Source organism: Onychomys torridus, chromosome 10, assembly GCF_903995425.1.
Source record: "Onychomys torridus chromosome 10, mOncTor1.1, whole genome shotgun sequence".
NCBI classification, from domain to species: Eukaryota; Metazoa; Chordata; class Mammalia; order Rodentia; family Cricetidae; genus Onychomys; species Onychomys torridus.
In genome coordinates this window covers 82,283,228-82,305,187 of record NC_050452.1, presented here as the reverse complement: position 1 = coordinate 82,305,187, position 21,960 = coordinate 82,283,228, and the positions used below count along the sequence as shown (strand labels likewise).

The 21,960-nt window shown below is 43.3% G+C and overlaps 1 protein-coding gene across 2 annotated transcripts in view; it reads left to right on the top strand.

The window, feature by feature from the left end:
* The window catches only part of Anxa3 (annexin A3), a 58,650-nt gene that overhangs the window by 11,760 nt on the left and 24,930 nt on the right, over positions 1-21,960 (top strand). The window contains exons 2-6 of one of the 2 annotated variants that reach the window (XM_036201005.1): positions 3,960-4,047; positions 8,243-8,330; positions 12,894-12,988; positions 15,996-16,109; positions 19,791-19,881. In XM_036201005.1, coding sequence (XP_036056898.1) covers positions 4,012-4,047; positions 8,243-8,330; positions 12,894-12,988; positions 15,996-16,109; positions 19,791-19,881 — 424 coding nt within the window. In that variant the 5' untranslated portion in view covers positions 3,960-4,011. The remainder of the gene's footprint in view (positions 1-3,959; positions 4,048-8,242; positions 8,331-12,893; positions 12,989-15,995; positions 16,110-19,790; positions 19,882-21,960) is intronic. The other variant, XM_036201006.1, reaches the window with a different exon arrangement.

Here is a 21,960-nt window from a genome sequence, read left to right as displayed (position 1 = left end):
ATGGGGGCCTCTTGTGTGGTGATTGTAACTTCCTATCTGGTGTGTATGTTTTAAACCCTTCTTTAGGTAAATATTAGCACTTGGACCATTGCCCCTCTGCGGGAAGCTGTTAGAAGGCAGGTTAGACCCGAATTTCAAATCAAAACATTTAAGGTGTTGTTTTTTGTTTTTTTTTTTTTAATGGTGTTTGGATAAATAAAATAAAAGCAACTTTTCAGTCTCAGGGAGGAAGGAGGTGCTCTGGGAATGGATGGAATGAGTGCTAAAGAGCCGTCCCTCACATTCCCTGGACCAAGATCCAAGTCTAGCTGTGGTGGAGAGTCCTTCTGTGATGATAATCATGATAAACTACAATTTGAGTGATCTATGGGGCACCCCTGGATAAACCCAGGAAATTAGAGGCAAAGGAGAAAGAATTTAATTCAATTAGGATCAAGAAATGTCCACATGAGAAGGTGTGATTTCATGCTCTTGAAAGCCTATTGTTTAGTAGATGCAGAATGGGTGGGGGGTTGTTGAAGTCCTATGTCAGTATTAATGTATGTATTAATACATTATGTTTTATTGTATACACATTACAATATGTAAGGCTAATGCCTGGGTCTCACAAGAGGTAGAAGAGTGTAAGTCTGAAGGGCAGAGTTCCTCAAGTCTGCCCCTACCCGTTACCTGTTATCAGATCTCGGCTCCTTCCATTTTCATCTTTCTGTGTGATGAGTAAGTACCTCACCTGAACACTGGAGGCATGTTGAAATAGTATCGACAACCACTTTGGACAGGGTTATAAAACATGAAGCCTGCCTGTGTAGAATTTTGGCATGGAACTTTGAACTCTCTGGGAGTATCATTTGATAATTCACAAAGGAAGCAAGGCCTAAGACAAAAAAAAAAAAAAATGCTTTATTACATTTGTGTGTGTGTGTGTGTGTCTGTCTGTCTGTCTGTCTGCCTGCCTCTGTCTTTGTCTGTCTATCTCTTTCTCACCTGTCTATCATATCTATCTATCTATCTATCTATCTATCTATCTATCTATCTATCTATCTATGAGGACATGTGTAAAAGTCAGAGGACAACTTGCAAAAACCAGTTCTCTCCTTCTACCATGTGGGTTCACAGGATCAAACTCAGGTGGTGAAGCTTGGCCAGAACTAGGCTCTGATGATGTCTCAGAGAAAGAGACTAAAACAGCATGGAGCCCACATTTTATTAAGGGAGACCAACAGTAGACAAAGAAACACATGGATCTCTGAAGTTCATTGTAAGCGTCCGAGAGGAAAGCAAACATAGATGTCAGAGTGATGGTCTCTGTTATTCTTTGCTCTGATGGGTGAGCAGAAGGCAACATGGATGAAGGAGGGGGCTGGGGAGAAGGGTCTTCAGGAAGAGAACCCAGGCAGAGGAAGCATGGTGTGAAACTCTGCGGCCATAGGACACCAAGAAACTTCACACAAAGTGAGGGAAGGGAGACAAGACCAGAGGGAGATTTTTTTTTTTTTAAAAAAAAAGATTTATTTATTTATTATGCATACAGTATTCTGCCTGCATGTGTCCCTGCAGGCCAGAAGAGGGCACCAGATCTCATTACAGATGGTTGTGAGCCACCATGTGGTTGCTGGGAATTGAACTCAGGACTTCTGGAAGAGCAGCCATTGCTCTTAACCTCTGAGCCATCTCTCTAGCCCCTAGAAGGAGATTTGAGAAGACGTCACAGTTATTTCTTTTGTGTGTGATGCTTTAGAATTCCTCCCAGGGGACACACAAAGTCCCAGAGTCTCCTGTCTCCTTATGAACTGTTCATAGAGTGTCCTCTGCACTAACATCACATTAGTTCTCTCTCTCTTCCCCTGTAACACCCCCCCCACCGTGTGTGTGTGTGTGTGTGTGTGTGTGTGTGTGTGTGTGTATGTGTGTGTGTGTCTCATGCATGCTAGACAAGGTTCTACCACTGGGTTAGCAAGCACTCTTAAATCTGTAACAATTTATTAGGATCGTCACTTCCCAAACAAATTCATAAACAAACCATAAAATGAAACATTCCACTATTGTGTCTATGTGGATATTGATAGCTTTGGCCATTTTTTCAAGAGACGTTCTTCCCAGAATGTCCCCAGGAGTCAGTGTCCTTGGTCTCATTTCCTTGTGGATAGGTTCCCAACCCCATAGTTGTGAAGTGGATGGAAAGAGTCATCATCACTGCAGTCTACAAGCCCTGTGGAGTCAGGTAAGGGCTGTGGTCTAAAACTCTTATCCCCAGGGTGATGGCATTGGGATATGGGTCCTTTGTAAGTGATGAGAGAAGAGTCCTCACGACTGGAGCTTTTAAAGGGGGCTGATGAAAGGGAGCCAGTGTCTTCTGCCATGTGAGTCTGCAATGAGAAGGTACCACCTGTGAGGCAGAGTGTGGCCTGTTTTAGTTAAGGTTCCTATGGCTCACAACCATCAATAGTGAGTTCTGGTGCCCTCTTCAGACACACAGGCTTACTGTATACATAATAAACAAACAAACAAACAAACAAACAAACAAACAAGTATGTTCAGGCTGCCATGATGAAACACCAGAGACTGGGCAGCTGCAGACAAGAGATGTACATTGTCTCAATTCTGAAAGGGACAAGTCCAAAATCAAGGTGCCAGTATGGCCATCGTCCTTCTAAAGCTTGTAGGGGAGTCCGGCCTTGCCTCTCTAGCTTCCTGTGATTTGCTGCTGTAGAGAAGTAATGATGGTCCTCAAAAATAAGTGATGGGGACTGCCCCATGTTCTTAAAGCCAGACTAACAAGATGAAAATAAACAGACATTGATGAACATGCATAGGCCATACATTCATGGGAGAAATCCAGAGCATCGAAAGTGGTTCTCGGAGGTGCTCTGGATTTTAGCTCATCTAGCATCTTCAATGATGAGTGCATTTTGAGTGACGAGACAGGAAAAGAAAGGACTTGGGTCTCTACAGTCAATAATTTGGGGGAGAAAGGCAAATGACTATAGACAAAAGTCTAGTTAGTGATGTTGCATTGCATAATCCCCCAGGTCCCAGCTCCAGGCTGATAAGGATCTCAAACTACGTGAGTGATTAACCTTTGTTCCCCAGAGGAGATGACTAGGCAGGACACCTTTTGTCCTTGACACCAATATCCTTCTTTGGGGTGACTGAGAAGCTGGGCTGAGAGCTCAAGTGTATCCCTTTCTCCATGTCCTCAGTTCCCCCATCCTTCCTCTTGGGGGAGGCATGTGTCTGGTCTCTCACACTGGCAAACTTCGCTGTTCCTTGCTTTGCGCCTGTATAGTCTCCGCCTTTATTGTCATACCACATTCCCCTCAAATTCCCTCTGTCTTTTCCGAACTATCTTCTTACAGAACGCTAGTCATATTGGGTCAGAGGCCCATGCCGATGCACTTTATCTCAACCATTGGCATTTGGAGTGACCTTGCATCCAACCACAGTTACATTCTTTGGGCTGCTGGTTAGGTCTTTGGCATAGGGAAGATGCAGTCCAAGTAACTGCCTGCCTCATGTGACCATATTTTATTTCAGGGCCTCTTCTAGGACCCTTCTTTGGTTTTTGAAGACCATTTCTTCCTGGAAGGACTGAACAAAAAGTCTTACACTTTCCAAGTTTGAGCTGCTTTACTTTTACAGTCTGCTCCATTTCCCCAGTACCTACCATAAAGCTTCATGACCCAGCACAGCGCCTTGACATTGAGCGCAGAGTGTAATCATTTTTCCCTGGCTCTTTGAGAGACCTTGATTCCTAGCATTATCTCTGCGGCTTCATTTTCGGCTTTGGCTTTTCTGGGACTTTATGAAGTGATGTGTGATAGGGTTGTACCTCACTTCAGAATGTGCATGCAGTTGCTGCCGTTTTTTTTTTTGCTCTGGAGCATTTGGCTCTAAATATGTTTTGTGTCAACAGAGCTGACACCCTATGTTTCTCTTTTATTCATCCTTTGTCTATAAAGGTTCAAGTGATTGCAAGCCTGGTAAACATTGCATGAAGAAACAGGTGCAGCCATGTTTACTGAGACAAGGACAGATTGGCCAACCAAGGTAACACAGACAACGCCCTGGGAGCAATTTGGCTATGGCGGTGGCTTCCGGGCACCATGCTCTGTGGCTAGCCAAAGGATAGTTGTAGATGATCAACTGGCATAAGGTAGATTCAAAGGAGGTATTAGTCTAGACTAGTAAGCTGAAGAAAAGAATAACAGAAAGGACTAGTCTCTGGTTGTGTGAACTTGGGCAAGGGTCCTAAGCATCTCTTTTATTATCCAGGCACAGGATTTAAGTGTCTGCTTTATATGTTTATCCTGGGGATTGAAAATGTTTTTAGCACAGCTCTAGACACATAGCCACTAACTGTCCTTGTTATAAAGAATTCCTACTATTTTCTTGCTTTATTCTTTTTATTACTTTATTTCTCAATGGATTTCAGCATCATTTTTCTTTTGAGAGCATCTAAAGGTCAAGTTTGAGAAAAGGGAAGAAGCTAAATATGCATAAGAAAGTAGATGGAACTCTGATCGAGCATGATTTTGAAAAATGACTTTAGCCAAGTGTTCATGGGATGATCGACATTATCACTGGCTATGCTAGGTACCGGGAAAGTGACCACAACCAAGAACCAGTTAATGATTTTCCTGGGAGGACACTAAGGCTTCAGTGAAACAGGCAATAACAACAGCTTGGGCTGTAAACACCGACATTCTTCCTAAAACAACACTTCACTATTCAATTCCTCAGCTTCCACACCCGTCCGGAACCCAAGGCTTGCTGCTGACTTTATTCTCTTTTTTCCCACGCAGCTGAGAATGGAACAAAATGTTGCTTATGCCGCTTGATTGTCCATTAAAATCACGGGGGAGGTCTCGTTAAACCAGGTGCTGAATCCTACGCGCCATAGTGTGGACGCTGTGAGAGTGGGCTACCAAGTGAGAATCTCTGCAAATTCCAGGAGATCACCATAGAGTTGATCCAGGAACCTATTTGAGGACCATTGAGATAGTGTTCCCTAACCCCCAGCCCAGGCAAAGCTCTGTAGAACATAGGACATTTGGAGGTGGCTTTAAATCCAGGCACCTTTCTGTAGCAGAATCTTAAAAGTTCTTATTAATAAAATCAAACCTGAGCCAAGTATTGGGGTGAATGCTGGAAGATCAGAGACACAGAACAAGCCACAGCCGCTTCCCCACCTCACCAGTTCCTCAGCTGGTCTTGTTTCCTCAGACTGCAAGCTTCTGAGTCCTCATCCAAATAAATCTCAGCTGAACTGTGCTGCTCCAAAGCCTAAAAGCTTAACCAGCCAAATGCTGTTAGTTTCTGGTCCTCACACCTTATCTATCTTTCTCTTTCTGCCATCACTCCCTGGGATTAAAGGCATGTGTCTCCATGCTGGCTATATCCTTGAACACACAGAGATCCGCCTAGCTCTGCCTCCCAAGTGCTGGGATTAAAAGCGTGCACCACCACTGCCCAGCTTCTGCTATGGCTTGCTCTGACCCATTTTCTAGCCACCATTTTCTGGCTCTGTATCTAGTGGCTGTTCTGTTCTCTGACCTCAGATAAATTTATTAGGGTGCACAATATTTTGGGGAACACAGTACCACCACACCTTTCTTACCAATGCAGGTGCCTGTGGAGGCCAGTGGTAACAGGTTGTCATGTATGAGGCCCTGGGGTTTGATTCCCACACAGCAAAATTTAAACAACTGAATAAATAACTAACTAAATAAAATCAGATTTCCAAGTCTTCTTTCAGGTTCATATATGTGTGTGGATGTTGGGGAAGGAGAGGGAGGAGGAGAGGAATCCTTTTATTATCTAAGATGTTCCTCTCCATCTAACTCTCAGTAGAAAAAGGGTTGCATGCTGTGTTAGGAATTTCATCCTCATCTAATGTTGTAGAGGTCACAGCTAGAGTGTCAACCCTGAATCTTTGTAATACATGAACATTGAGAACCCAGCCATAACAATGTCTTCTTGTATTCAGAAGAAGCCATGTGAAGTGTCTTCATGGCATAGGCTCACACAAATAGAACTTCATAAGCATGTAGAACCTAGCACCTGGTTCCTAAAAATAAAATTCACTAGATCTAGGGCAGGGTCACACGCATTTTAAAATGCCACCTCGAGAGATGCAGAGACATATTTCAAAGGATGATTTAGAACAGAAAAGACTACTTGCAAACTCAGATCTGTGGCTTAACTAGCTGAGTGGATGGAAGCAAATTCAGCAGTCTCCTTAAGTCCTGATGCAGAGATGATCATGCTTAGAGTCGGGGATGTGTAGATTGTACTTAACATATGTAAGGTGCCTCGCATCGGGTACCTGTGTGGTCCTTCTAGAACGTCAGACATCAGAGGCGGGTGGATAAGGAAACACAAGAGCTCAGCGGTAGAGTGGACAGTAACAAATTGAAGCCCATTGGCTCTGCCAATTTATAGAGCTTATTAAGCCCTGAGGAAAGAAAGTTCTCTGAAGATTATGCTGAAGTGACTGATTAGATTGCTTCTATTGTCTTTTGATCTGGCACATTCTCACTTGTTAGCTTACAATTTTTTATTTGGGGCTCTTTAAACAGTGTTTGACAACATTGAAACAAATTGTTCCATCGGATCTATTGAGTCAGCAGGCTCTCATTTCTACTGTGCCAGTACATTAATTTTCCATTCACTTTAATGTGACAAGATAATGTCCCTTCATGAAAATAATAGACACTTTAGAAGAGGGTAAATGTGACCATATTAGTTCATAACAACACAGTCAATACCACTCAGTGAGAGGGTTGAAAGCCCTGTTTAGAAAGAAGATGTTAACTGTTACTACTATTAGCACAGATTTGTATTTAAAAGGTCAGAATATACTATATAAGGACATGTGAACTTTGAATTGTCTGAGTACCCTCTGGCCATCATCTGGTTTCTCCAGCAATTTTAGAATGTCTTAGCCTTTTAGCAGCATGTTTATTCCCAGTTTACTGTCATGTTTTATACCACTAATTTATGTGATTAAACTTAGAAATGTGGCTATTAAAAAAAAAAAAAAAGGCTTATTCTATTCTCAAAGCTCCATGATGTCAGTAGAGTTCTCAGGAAAAACGCAAGCCGTGGTCCACAATTGCACATCCATTAAGCAGAGCATAAGAACCGACATTCTTAATAGCGTTTTCATTTATTAATTCTTTTGAGTAGCGTCCCTCAAGGACAGTGGTCAACATTAATTAAGCCTTCCCAGAACCTCCCAGCCACAACTGCTTCTGTGTGAGATGTGACGAGGTGCTTACTGAGAATTCTCCCTGGGAAATCTAGTGGATGAAGAAAATGGAAGTGTTCTTATTGTTTGTATACAGGTACCTTTAAAGCCTGTACTCTTCAGGGTCACTCGTGTTGAAACGTCTCATTGCCCTAGAGAAGCAATGTGTGTGCAGTTTGTTACGCAAGAGAAAACAGGCTCCTGGCAGGGCTCTTGCTACATGTAGTAGAGGCCATGGTGCCTGTGTGTCTAGGGAGGGGAGACTCTTGCACTGGGCTGGGAACACAGGAAGCCAGGCTGCCGCAGACGCACACTAGGCCTGGAGAGATGGCTCAGCAGTTAAGAGCATCTGCTGCTCTTTCAGAGGACCTGGAGGTGTTCTGCTGGGTACCGCTAACAATATAAAAAGCATTAGCTCTGGTACTTCAATATGCAAACACAAGCCTCTGGGATCTTCCCTGAACTGTGCCGCTACAATACCTCTGAGCATGCCGCTGTGGGCTGTGTTCAGGCTCTGGGTTTCCTGTTGACAAAGAGCAATTTATTGAGTTACACACTGAACTTCTGGGGGCAGTGGCGTTAGCATCTAGGAATCTGTACTGGCCTGCCCTTGGGGTCCTGGGAGGATACACCTCAGCTACAGCCACTAAGAGCACCCCCTGCGCCTTGGACGTTTCCGTATAAAAGGCCGGCCTTGTACACCTCTGTCTCTCGTCTCTCCCTTTTCTCGTCCTTCACTTTCATCCCCAGGGACCAATCTCTGCCCGCTTCTGTAACCCTTCTCCCCACTCCCCTCAATAAACCTCCTACATGGGCCCTGTTGTCTGGTGTGACTCCTTCCCACGGTTTTTAAAATACAGGTAGAATTTTTAGAAACATAAACACTTCCAGATAATTTCAGTAATGACCACGTGAGATAAACATTTAGTCGAGTAGGTTTTAATGTAATGTAAATAAAGGTGTGGTTCTGAACTAGTGGAATTTTCCCTCTAGGTTGGACCTCGAGGAACCATAAAAGATTATCCAGGCTTTAGCCCATCAGTGGATGCCGAAGCTGTCCGGAAAGCCATCAGAGGAATTGGTGAGTGGAGTTTTGCAATCCCTTTGTCGGTGTTGAAACAAGCCAGGAAAGTTCCTGTCTAAAAAGCTAGTTGGCTCAGTTTGAATCCTGAATTAGAGAAGTTGTCGGGGACATTTTAAAGTGTGAAGTGATGAGAAGTATATGGGAACCGAGTTTTAGTAAGTAAAGCATTTGTAATGTTTACTTAATTAAAATCGAACATGACCACAGCTCCTTCGAACAGTCATTACCGACATCACCATAAATCCTTACAGATACAGTCCCTGACCATTCTTCCTAGGTTTTATGTTACCCCATTACCTGGAGAGAATCACCTTCCTAAATTAGACTTTACGCTTGTGGACTTTCAAGAGCACAGCCACACACATATGTCCCTGCTGTTTCCTATACTTTCACCCACTAAAACTGGAGACATGCCCCCTACATTCTCTCGCCATTTGTTTTTATCTCTTAACACAATGTTTCTGAGATTTATTCATGCTGATATGTTTAGCTCTAGATCATTAATTTTAACTGCATAGTAGTCTATTGTATATTATACCATAAACTGGGAATGTTGATGAAACACTCAAATTGCCTATAATTCTTTTCTATTACAGCGTAAAAGTCCTTGGTGAACATTCCTTTAACTTCGTCATGCACATTTGCTAGTATTTCTCTAGTTCATGACAGGAGTTGTGATTTCTGGGTGGAAATTACCAGAATATTCATTTTTAAATTAACTGGAAATTTCACCGAATTGTTCTCTAAAATGGTTATAAAAATTAGTAGTACTCTTGCGGCTGGTGAGGTAGGTTAGAAAGTAAAATAATTGTTACACAAGCTCAATGTCCTGAGTTCGATCCCCAGACCACAGTCGAAGGAAACATAAAGCAGACCTCTAATTTCCACATGCATGCTATGGTGTCCCCATCATACACTCGGTGATACTACTGATAATAACTAATAATAATACATAGTACTCCTTCCACAATGCATGAGACTTTCTCTTGATCCCTATTCCATACTCTGATTAACACAGATGCAGACATACCATTCAGTTTTTCCAGTTGACTAGGTCTAAAGCTGTATGACCACACACACACACACACACACACACACACACACACACACACACACCCGCCATCTTTAAATACTGACACAATCCAGCATCATTTTTTTCTTTCTGTTTCCTCTTTCATATGTGACTTCTTCACATGTTTTAGTCCCTCTCAGTTGTGCTGTCTTCTTCAGGGCTGCCAGGAGAGGTTCTGTGCCTTTCTTGTCACTGGTTTTTGTATACAAACCTTTCTAAATAAAAATCTCAAGCCATGAAAACATCCTCCTCCTCCTAGTCCATGACCAGAACCAAAACAAACAAACAAAAGTATTAGGTTAATGTTTATTTTATCCAGTTTTATATTTTAGCAAAAAAATTAAGCTTAGGAATATTTTTCCTAGAATTTATGCCCACTATATCTTTTTGTTTTGTTTTGTTTTTGTTTGTTTTGTTTTGTTTTTTAGGACAGAGTTCCTCTATGTAGCCCTGGCTGTCCTCAAACTCGCTCTGTAGCCCAGGCTGGCCTCGAACTCACAGAGATCCACCTGCCTGTGCCTCCCGAGTGCTGGGATTAAAGGCGTGTGCTGCCGATGCCCAGCTTACTGTATTTTTTTAATAGAAAAGTCATAAAGATATTCTGCGTGTTCCTCCTAGATATAGAAAGTTTCTTTTGAACTTGACCATCAATTGACATGGAACTGGTATTTATGAGGGGCATTTAGAGATACCTAACTTCATTAGGTATCTATCTCAAGTAGATATTTTCTTGTAGGCAGATTTCCTGTCCTGGCCTGCCGGCAGTCAGAACAAATCTCTCCCACTCTGTGTCCTTCAAGTGAACACACAGAGGCTTATATTAATTATAACTGCATGGCCATGGCTCAAGCTTCTTGCTAGCTAGCTCTATATCTTAAATTAGCCCATAAATATTAATCTATATATCGCCACATGTTCTGTAGCTTTACCTGCGACCCATTTCGTGTTGCTCCTTGGGAGGCTGGCAGAGTCTCCTCTGCTCTGTCTTTTTCCTTCCTCTCTCTCTAGTTGGAATGTCCTGCTTAACCTTATTCTGCCTCACCATTGGCCAGACAGCTTTATTTATCAACCAATCAGAGCAACTCATATTCACAGCCTACAGAATGACATCACTCATCATTTTCTCAGCACAGTTCCTGAAGATGTCACCCCATCCTCTCTGCCACGTGAAGCCGCTTTGCTAGGAGTTTCCTGCTCTCCTGTCTGTCCTCACCTCAGTACCCTTGTCACGGTTCTCCCACCTTTGCAGCGACGGCTCACGTCGGGGACTGTTTTTGTCCTCTGTTTGTTGTTGACTTGTAGGGCACTCTTCCCCTTCTGTGTGCCTTTGAGGACAACCTGTGCAATTCTGTGAAGCATGCTGATAAGAGTTTATCTTCTCTTATACAAGACAGTTTGGGTTTTAATGAAAATACTTTTCACTTATCTCTTAAACTTTTTGGTTAATATTTTAGTATTAGTTCCTTTTGAAAATTTGTATACATTTTATTAAGATGTAAATACATCACTTTCCCCTTCTCTTTGCTCCTCCCAAACCCTCCCAAGGTGATCTGATGTCCTCTTCTGGCCTTTGGATACCTGCACGCATATGTGCACACACAGGGATTAAGAAAGCATATAAACTATTGAGATGTAAAAACAAAAATCAGAGCAAACTAATGGAGGACACGCAGAGTAGACGGGAGCACCATACTGTAAGGAATAGGAGAAGAAAGGAGCAGAGGATAGTTCCTAGAAAACATCTTGAGTCAAGGTGCCATGTGTCCCTGGTTGGCCCTGAACTCACTCAGTGTGGAGGAACAACCTTGGACGTCTGATCTCCTGCATCTGCCTCCTGGGTGCTGGAATGACAGGTGTGAGTTTCCACTCCTGGCTTACAGGCTTCCTGAATGCCAGGCAAGCGCTCCATCACCAGCCCCCATTCCCAGGGATTTGTTTTTTGTTTTTTTTGTTTTTGGATAGCTCTATCCATAGTCCTGTTATTGATTCGGGAACAGTGAAAACAAGTCAGAGATGAAATCTGGCATGTGGACCTGCTGTGATACGGAGAGGCACAGTCGCAGGTGCTCAGCAACTGGTTGGCACTGATGCTGTTTCAGGTCCAAGTTAGTTACCAGACTCACTGAGCAAGTAGGCCGCAGTGTGATTCCATTGACTGTAAGGAAACACAGGATCAAAGGCAAGCAGGGCAGCAGCCTTCACCGGGAGGGCAGCAGATGGCCAAACACACAGGTTCCTTCTCCCTCCACAGATTCAGGCTGTGTAGTACAGTCACAGGCTGTATAAACGTGGTATGTGGGTGTTACCTCAGCACAAAGAAACCTAGCTTGAACCCGGTTCATCTTCCTATCATTCCAGTCTTGTCTACCCAAGGCCTGCAAGCCACCTCAGGGATTCCCATCCCAGTATAGTCCTCTCCATCCAACGAAGGAGATACAGCTTCCCACTGTCATAATGCTCAACTACTGAAAATTAGTGGTGTAGAGGACATTCTCAAACAAGCTGGCCTCAGTCCTGGCCTGGTTTTACCTTGTACTTACAAACATATGCGTGTAAAATGCACCCTAGAGGTGTGAGTCACAAACAGAAATCTCTGTCAGTCAGACTTCACGTTGCTGTGGTAACTACCTGTGATCAAGAAGATTTATTTCGGCTCGTGGTTTCCAGAGGGTCCAGTCTGTGGTACTTGCCTCCATTGATTGTGGGCTTGTGGTGAGACAGAGCATCATGTGGCACACTGCTTACCCCCTTATTCAAGGTAGACAAGAAGGAGGGGGATAATCTTAAAGGAAAGTCCCTAATGACCTACCTCCTCTAGGCCCCACCCCTTGAGATGTTTATCATTTTCTGAAATGACACCAAGTACTCAACACATGTCTGAAGGGGGCATATTTCATATTCAAACCACAACAAAATCCACGTTTGGGGGGGAGGGATTTGTTGCATTACTTCAAAGCTGTGTGACTTTGACAAATGACATAAGATCTCTGAGTATTAATGTCATCTTTAGGGCAGCTTTATCTATCCACAGTGTGGGACCCTGTAACTCTTGGCTATAACACGGAGTAAAAAAGGCAGTAGACAGTAGGTTTTCAATAAACCTTCCGGTCCTGCCCTCGGGAGGATAGAAGATTTGATGTCAGCCCTGGAGTGAGAGCTGACATTCAGTAAGAGTCACTCAGGAGGGTCTTCATGCTCCTCTCGCAGGGCATAGGAGGAGGAGACAAGGATTGACTGTCGTTTTTATTTCCCATCCCCCAAATCATCCAAATAGTTAACTTCTTTTTCAAAAACAAGACAACAAACAAACAAACAAGCAAAACCCCCAAACCAGGCAAACACACAGATTCTGACCCAGCAAGAAGCTCTAAACTGAAAATTAAAATGCCTTAGTGTAGGCCCTAGTTTCAGACGATGTATTGTTATTCTGTTGCTCGACACAGATACGGAGAATCCTTGGTTGATAAAATAACTTTGGTCTCATTTAGGAACTGACGAGAAAGCCCTCATCAGCATTCTGACAGAGCGCTCGAATGCACAGCGGCAGCTGATTGCCAAGGAGTACCAAGCAACATATGAACAGGTACCGCCGTGAACACGACAGGCCCTGAGGGGACAGTCACCGGTCTCGGTTCTTCCTCCGGGGTCCACTCGCAGGTCTTCGGTTTCAGATGGAGTGTGGCAGAAGATGCCGTGTGCACCCACTCAAGAACCAGGACTCTCAGTCCTGGTTTTGCCTTTCATCATCTCAGTGGCTTTGGGGCTTCTGCTTCTTCACTGTGGAAGGCAGAACGTTGCCTCAGAGGAGTCATTCCCAACCTATGGGTCATGACCCCTTTGGGGTCAAAGGATTTTGTTTGTTTGTTTTTTCCCAAAGGACCTTTTTACATTGGCCACATAGCAGATATTCTATCTGGCACATCACATATTTACATTACAATTCATAAAAGTAACACAATTACAGTTACGAAGTAGCAATGAAATAGTTTTATGGTTGAGGGTCACCACAACATGAGGAACTCTATTAAAGGGTTGAGGCAATGGTTCTAAGTCAGCAGTGAATACCCTCCCCACAGGACACTTGACTTAAAAGGGAGATTTTTTTTCTTTTTTGAGACAGGGTTTTGTGTAGCACAGACTAGCCTGGAACTTACAAAGTAGATGGAGATTATCTTGAACTTCTGATCCTGTGTTCACTTCTCAGTGTTGGGATTATAGCCCAGAGTCACTAGGCCTGGGGTATGTGGTACTGGGGAATCCAACACGGGTCTTTGTGAAGGCTGGGCAAGCACTCTACCAACTGAAGCCTGTCCCCAGCCTGAGTAGAGACATTTTGATGACCCAAGTTAGACTCAGGGTGGAGGGCGATTCCAACTTCCAGAGGTTAGAGATACTGTCAAGGGTGTGTAGTATAGAGGACAGCTCTCCCAACTAAGTATTACCAGAACAGCTATCTGAGAAAGAAGGCCTTAGATAATCTTAAGTTTCTGTTTTAATTTTAAAATAGTTACGTAAGGATAGGCTCAGTTAAGTCAGCAGATGGAAACCCACTAAGTATCCAAAATTAAATTCGTAAGAACAAGAATGCCACACAATTTGTTCATCATCTATTTGGTGAGTAGTACTCTTGTCGGAGACTGTAAGAGAGGAAGGACAAATGGAAAGGTCCTGGCCAGGAGTCAGCTGGGAATGTGGGGGACACAGAACTCTGAACCCCAATATAGCAGAAGTGTGGACTTGGTGAGGCGAAGGGATAGTTCTGTAGTATTGGAGCTTTTAAAAATTCCGGGTGCCACTGTTTTTCAGGCTAGTTCAAATGATTGTCTCACCTTACTAGGAGCTAGAAATATATAGGTGTGCATCACTGTGCCTGACTACCAAACGTTTTTATTTGTGGATTTTGAGATAGGATTTTGCCATGTTGCCAGTCTGGTCTTTAGCACCTGTATTCAAATAAACTTCCCACCTCAGCATCTTTCCTACTCAGTGCTAAGACTACAGATGCATGCCACTGGGCTTTATCTCTAAGAGTTGTTTCATAGTCTTGATTTTATTCTACAATAGGGAGCCATTGGAAGTATGTAAGCAGGGGAATAATCTAGTCCAATTTTTAGTATTAAAAGATTATTTGGGGACCTGGAGGTTTAGCTTAATGGTAGAGTACTTGCCTGGCATTTCTGAGGCTCTCTGTTCCATCCCCAGAATGACAAAGACAATGGAAAGATTATTCTGGATGCTGTGGGTCATGAAGTATGGAAAGGAAGGAGTACACACAGAGCAGTCAGGTTGTTGATCAACACAGTTGGGTCAGCCATCACCTGACAGCGCTCTCCAGTCCCCCCAGGCAATAAAACTCTGTCCTCAGACACCATTTATCACACACTCAATATACTATGCAATACAATTAAGTTTCATCTTTGAATACTTTTACCATTAGGGTGAACATCTTAGGCATAAGCAGTATATTGTGGCTACCTATAATGTCCAGCATTAATTAGGCGCCCTTAAACATGTATGGAAATGAATGAATTGCCAAGCATCTGGACAAACCCCCCTCACATATAGGTCAGTAGATGACATGGATGGTCCATTGGCCTTTTAGAGCACTGGAAAATGTGGAGGAAGAATCAATGGAGGCAAAGGGCAGCAACCATTTCTCACTGTGTGATGGGTTGAGAGCACATGAGATAGGATTTCTTTGCCTTCGGGTTGAGGACAGATGGTATCAGAATTTAGCTTCTTTAGGCAAAAACAAAACAAAACAAAACAAAACCAAAAAACCCTCTGTTGCAGTTAAAGCGGGGTGATACTTGGCTCCGTCTCATGACTCCACTGTGTCCCTGGTGGGTGGTCATAGTGTCAGTCATTATCATCAGAGCTGCCTGAGAAGCTGCCCGCTGCCACGCCTGAAAAGAAAACTGTTCCAAGTCACTCCTTTGAATATTGGAAATAGAAACCACATCCCTGCCCTTAGGTGGAGTGATGGACTTATTATGGAATGTGTGGAAACAGTGGCAAAGGATGCTGTTGTCCTGCTTGGAACACCCCCAGATCCATTAGAGGAGACTCACCAGCCACTGTCCTCCCCTTTCTCTTCGGAGCCCAGTGGGGCCTCTGAGAAGCAAGGTACACAGGAACAGAGAATTTACCAGAGAGAGCCCTCTCCCTCCCTCCCTTCCCCTCCTTTGGAAGCACCGAGGACCTAGGAAATGCATCCATTCTGTTTTTCTAGTTATCAGTTATTATTTTAGCTGTGCATATTTGTGGGTATGGTGTAATGATTTGGTACATGCGTACAATGTGTAATGAGCAGGGTATTTAGGGGGATGGCATTTTAATGTACAGTTCTAAACCCTGGTGAACTTGAAAAGCTTCCTTTGGGCTTTGCAAGAGTCTAAGGTAGAACGTTGTGGAAACATTATAAAACGAAGATTAATGTCCACCGAGACATTCCCAGCGTTCCTGCTCTTCCCTATGGGTGGGCATGTTTTGCTTGGATCTTATGCTTGCGGTTCTCTTTCTCTGAGTTGCTGTTGAGAAAGAGAAAAGAAACGTGTCTCGTGATTTCCTTCTTGGGATTTTTATTTTAGGAGTTGAAAGATGACTTGAAGGGTGATCTCTCTGGCCACTTTGAGCACATCATGGTGGCTCTTGTGACTGCACCAGCCCTGTTTGATGCAAAGCAACTGAAGAAATCCATGAAGGTACAAGCCCTAAACAAACTGACGCTCCCCAGATTCCCCGCCATCGTGATTAGGGAACTCATGAGCACTCACTTGAGACCTAGCGGGCTTGAACTCCATTTTTGACTGTGCACTTTAAAGGGTGGGGTGATCATGGGGAGCTCTATGCAACCTGGAGCCCAAATGCCCCTGTGGCTGCAAAGACAGTTGCATTTTCTTTTCTTTCTTTTCTTTTTTTTTTTTTAGCTGAGGATCGAACACAGGGCCTTGCACTTGCTAGGTGAGCGCTTTACCACTGAGCTAAATCCCCAACCCCTCTTTTTTCTTAAATAAATATTCAGCTTCTTTTTTTCTTTCACCAAATATAAATATTATCATCCACCCATTACTCAGGCCCCATGATTTATATTATTTTTAGCCCCTTGCTTTCCTTTACCCTTCAGAAGCCCAAACCTCTCACCAAGTCCACGTGCACTCTGTTCTAAGTCTACAGCAAGAAGCACATCTGAGACAGCGTCAGGATGGAAGGCAATGTCTCCCTCCATGGCTCCCATTCTGCTGTGGCCACCTGCACCTCTTGGTTATACTTTATCAGTACCCTAAGCAGGTCCCTTCAGCTCCATTTCTGCCCATTGGAAACTGCTCTCAATGGGATGGGCAGACTTACTTTTTATAAAGATATTTTAAAGTGAGTCGATGTGATTCGAAACCCTAAATCTCCAGTGATCACTTAAAACCCAGACTCCTCATCACCTTCATCACGCAAGGCTGCCCCTTGTCTATCTGGAATTCTTTTTAAAACCCTGCCAGCCTTCCCCTGAGAAATAGAGCCACTCGGCAGAACCTTTATATTAAGAACTTTACTGTAAGGCAGAGTCTGGGTGGTAAGGACCAGGATGAGCAGGGCAGGTGGTCAGGGAAGGCCTGAGCCTCAGCAGTCTCCAAAGCTGCTGCCCACAGGTACAGCCTCTTCTTCAGGGAAGACTTGGCTTTCCATTAAGGCCTTTGAGCAGAATGAATTGGGCCCAGTCAGAATGCAGAGTGTCTGAAGTATGTCCCACTTAAAATCAATTGATAATGGACTTTATTCATAAAATACCTTCACAGCAGCACACAGATTAGCATCTGTCTGGATAGCCAGGGACTGTACCTGACCAAGTAGCCACATAAACCTATCACCTTCCTCTTCTGTCCACATTCAGTGGTGCTTGCTTCACTGGCCTTTTCTCTGCTTCTTGGGCATTGCAAGCACCCTTGTTTGGGGGTCTTTATCCATGGTGTTTGGTCTGGATTCCTTCTCCTCGGAAATCCCACATCAGTTTACCAATTCTATGGTTATTGTCTTTTGTTTAACTTCCATTTGTGTGTACTTTATGCTGAGTTTATCCCCAGGCCAGAAATTTGGGAAGTTTTGTTTTGTTTTGTCTGGGATACCCTTTTTCTTCTGTGTAGCCTCCTCTTCTGGCACAGAAAGAGTTTGTTCATTTCAGTGAGGATCATCTCCATGCGGGCAGCTCAGGCATAAGCTAACCTGACCCTATGGACTTGGAGAGTCTGGGGAGTCCGGATGCTTTGTCACATGGATATGTTGAATGACCACAGAAACAAGTGACAACACTTAGGATCTGAATCTCAGTATACGCTCTGCACTTTCAAGTATGCAGAGCAAAAATTCAGCTCTCTCTCCTTTTGGGACCACCTCACCCCGTTTCTTTCCAGGCGTGTCTATCTCAATTCTTATGTTGTGGCAACAGAATGGTTACCCTAAAAAATGAAGAGACAAGAAAAACAAGATCTCACTGTGTGGCCGAGGTGACCTTTAACTCATAACTCTGCCTCACCTTCCCAATTGTTGGAATTATAAGCATCCAGCCACTCAGCACTGCATGGGACTTGTATAAATTAACATCTTTCAGGTACTTGGTAGGTAGAGGCGCACCCTGATGGCCTAGGCAGTTTGACAAGTAGGCTTTAAGACTTGAACCTCTTTCTTAATTCTGTGGGTTTTTCTGCAGTGAGTCAACAGTGAACTATTTTTGTAGATGACCACAGGGCCACTTACAGAAAGAACCGTGGTTTTTTCTGTTTTGTTTGGTTTTGTTTTTTGTTTTTTAATTTCTCTTATTGCCGCCTAAAATGTTCTCTTCATTTTTAAAGGTACATTTCTTTGCCTTTTTTTTTTCATATAACTAAGATATGAGTCTTCATCATGCTAAGGGACCTCACAGGCTGTAATCTCTATTTCTTATCCAACATCAAAGTCTGAAATGACGTAGATGCTTAGCAGACTTAGAGAGAAGTGGTGGGAAAGGGGTCCAGATTCTGGCCTCCCACCCACAGGAAGAGGGGTTTTTTTGCTTTCATCTGGAAGGGGTAGGGGCATCTGAGAGCAGGTGACCAGCTGGAAGCAGTATGCAAGAGATTTGCTGTGAGAAATGCCTGTGAGGATGAAGAAGAAACAGCAGGGGGAAAAGTGAGCCTTAAGGCTGCCCTGAGGGTGTGACCCCTGAAGAAGAGCCCTAGCACAGGGCACATCTCTAAGAAAGTGTGGCAGGCAATGACAGCATAGGAGATGAGCCCCATGACGAGCAGAAACATCCCAGCTCTGGTACCTTACCCATATGTACTCTGTCAGTTACCAGGGGCAACAACAAGTCTTCATCATGAACCCTAGGGCAGACCCAAAGGTATGGCAGTTGGAGGCTGTTAGCAAATAGCACACGTTACAGCAGACAGTCTGAAGTGAAATGTGAGCAGTGTGTATCCATTACTTCCACACAGGGAGAGCTTTACAGGTGTGATTCTTATGGCCAGATTCATCAACATGTACTGGAAAATGTTGTCTTTGGTTAAGAAGAAATCCACAGTAAGGACTCTGGACCAAGAATGGTGGCGGTACCATTATCAAGACCCTTTGGTCTTAGGCTCTCTCATCTTAGCCCCTGGATGCTACTTCTTGGCTAAAGTTGGCAACAGTAGTCAACTAAATAAAACAAGGATAAGAAAAGTTTTAGCAGTTATTCTGGTCAGAATGTATAGATGTATGAACATATGATAGTTGTATGGATGATTTCAGTGGCAGGCATCCTGGCCAGAACTGAATCTCTGTTTGTACGTTTCAGTGACTTTATTTGATCAAGTTCTATTGCAAAGAGCTTACAATGTGAGTCGGTGATCTTGATACAAACAAGGCTTAGAGGTAACTGGGCTCCAAGCCAGCAAGGCCCATGACACACATTTACTGAAGATTTGAAAACCTCTGTGTATGAGAAGGCTGGGACATGCTGACCAACCTGCTCAAAGGTGCAAGGATGCACACATTCAAAATTGCTGCAGAGCCCTTTCTATATGGAGTGCTGTGTCGGCTTAGTGGATGGAGCCTGTTAGGCCATCACCTGCAATTGATTGTTAGTGACACACGCTTTTTCCTTTACGCTCTTTCCTCCTAGAATTATTTGACCTATTTTCACATAGAGTAGGGCACTTCCTTGAAACACTTGATGTCAGTTTACTCCAGATGACTTATTGTTTTAGTTCTAAAACACATGGAAAAATCAGAAAACTACAGTAGAGCAATTTGAGATGTTTCGTTGATTTACTCAGAGCTGTTCTTTCATCTATACAAAATAAGATATTAAGACGGAAAGCATGAAATTAAGTTATTTTAAGTGTTCTAAAATTAGATTTCTTTTTCCTTGTTAGGGCACTGGGACGGACGAAGATACCTTGATTGAAATCTTAACCACCAGGACAAGCAGGCAGATGAAGGAGATCACGCAGGCCTATTATACAGGTGACCTGTCTTCTTCTTGCCTTTACCACTGACCACACATGTGTGAGCCAAGTTGCTTCTCCTAGCACCTCACCTATCATGAAGCAACTTGAGAAGGCCAGAGACAGGGATGGAAAGATGCATTCTAACATGGACTGTGCATTCTAGGGAAAGATATGATCTGCCACATAACAATAGTATTAGCATCTTGCATTTATAGTAGTATCGCTTCAGAAGAGGACTTTTCCCTCAACAATCACTTAAATTGAGTCAATCATTTTCATCAATATCAGATTCTCACATCATTGTATACTTCTACTATAAGTTAAAACCACTCAGACTCATGATTTTTGGTGTGGGAAATTTGGTAAGCCATTTAGAGGGAGTGCTGAGTATTTAGATTCAATATAATTGGCCAAAGTCCTAAAAGTCTGTGAAATTAGAAGATCCTTAAAATGTAATTCTGCCTCTACTCAGAGGTGGTATGAAACCTCAGTCATGGGGCTGGAGAGATGGCTCAGAGGTTAAGAGTACTGGCTGCTCTTCCAGAGATCCTGAGTTCAATTCCCAGCAACCACTTGATGGCTCACAACCATCTATAGTGAGATCTGGTGCCCTCTTCTGGTGTGCAGGCAGAATACTATACATAATAAATAAATAAATCCTTAAAAGAAGAAAGAAAATCTCAGTTACCTCATTTCAGACTCAGTCACAAGCTCAGACATTCCCAGGCCATCTACATCTCTAATGAATGGACATTCAGGTTCAGTAGTCCACTAAAAGTCCCCATAACTCAGAATGTGTGGTATTCCCAGTGACAATTTTGTTCTGAAAGAACAGAAATCATGGCCAGTCAAATAACAGAACACAGACAGGTGTCTGAGTGTCCCAACTCTTAACTCTTCTACCCTACTGGCACACTGATGAGGAATCACTACCGGGCATGCTCACTTGAACATTGGTAGCCATTGTTTTTACTGGAGTTTGTTACTCAGATGTGATTGGTTGAATCATTGTCCATATGACTGAGCTCAGCCTATAGCCAGTCCTCAGAGATTAAGATGACTATGTCATGTGACTCACTTCTAATCGCAGGGCTTGTCTTTCTAATCTTACTGCTTTCCATTCTCAGTTACCTTATTACTAAAACTCAGAAGAATGAAATGAATAAGAGACTCAGTTACCAGAGGGAGTGTGAGGATTTGTCCCAAGAATGAAGGACTAAACAGCAACTCAATGCTGTATTATACAACAGCCCCATAAAGTTTTCTAAGGACCTTCCTTGATGGTGTCATGCTTTCTAACCTTATGTTTCTTACTTTTGCTGTAAGAGAAGCCCGCAGAAAGGGGAATCCTGGGCCCCAGATGGGTATTATTAGAAAGGTTATTTTGAGAAATTCTCATGAAATGATAGATACTTAAATTATAGGTGACTAATTTGTTATTGATGCACTAATTAGAGTTCAGTCAGAAAAAAAAAAAACACAAACACTAGGTATTTTAACAGACAGAATTTATTAGAGATAATTGCATCCATACTTTTGGAAAACAGAAAAACAAACAAACAAACAGAAATAGAAGACAGAGGGTAATACACCAAATACCTCCCAAGTTAAGGACTCTGTGGCAAAGAAGTTGGGGTTATCTGAAATTGCAAGTTTGGAAGGAGGGATACCACCTGTCTGGAGTTGGTACCCCAGGAACTCAGAAGAGAAGCTTAAGGAAGAGTTTAGATTTCTAGGAAGAGGACCCCATGTGTCTGGAACTGGTGCCTCTCTGGTGCTGCCTACAGCTTGCTGTAGAGGCCATGGGCTGCCTCTCAGGGTAGAACTAGTGACAAAGGCCAATAGGCAACATGCATTTCTTTCCTCTCCCTGCCCTCCGGCCTCCTTTCACTGCCAACTATTCAGGAAACTTAGCGGAAAGCATGTGAATTTGAAGTAGATGAAAGAACTGGTTAACCATAGGCACAAATGGGTACATCATTAGTGTTTATAATACTTGAGTTTTTTGGTTTGATAAGATGACTGCAGTGGGTAAATGCACATTCTTTCAAGGCTGGAAAAGTAGGTTCAATTCCAGAGACCCACGTGATAGAAG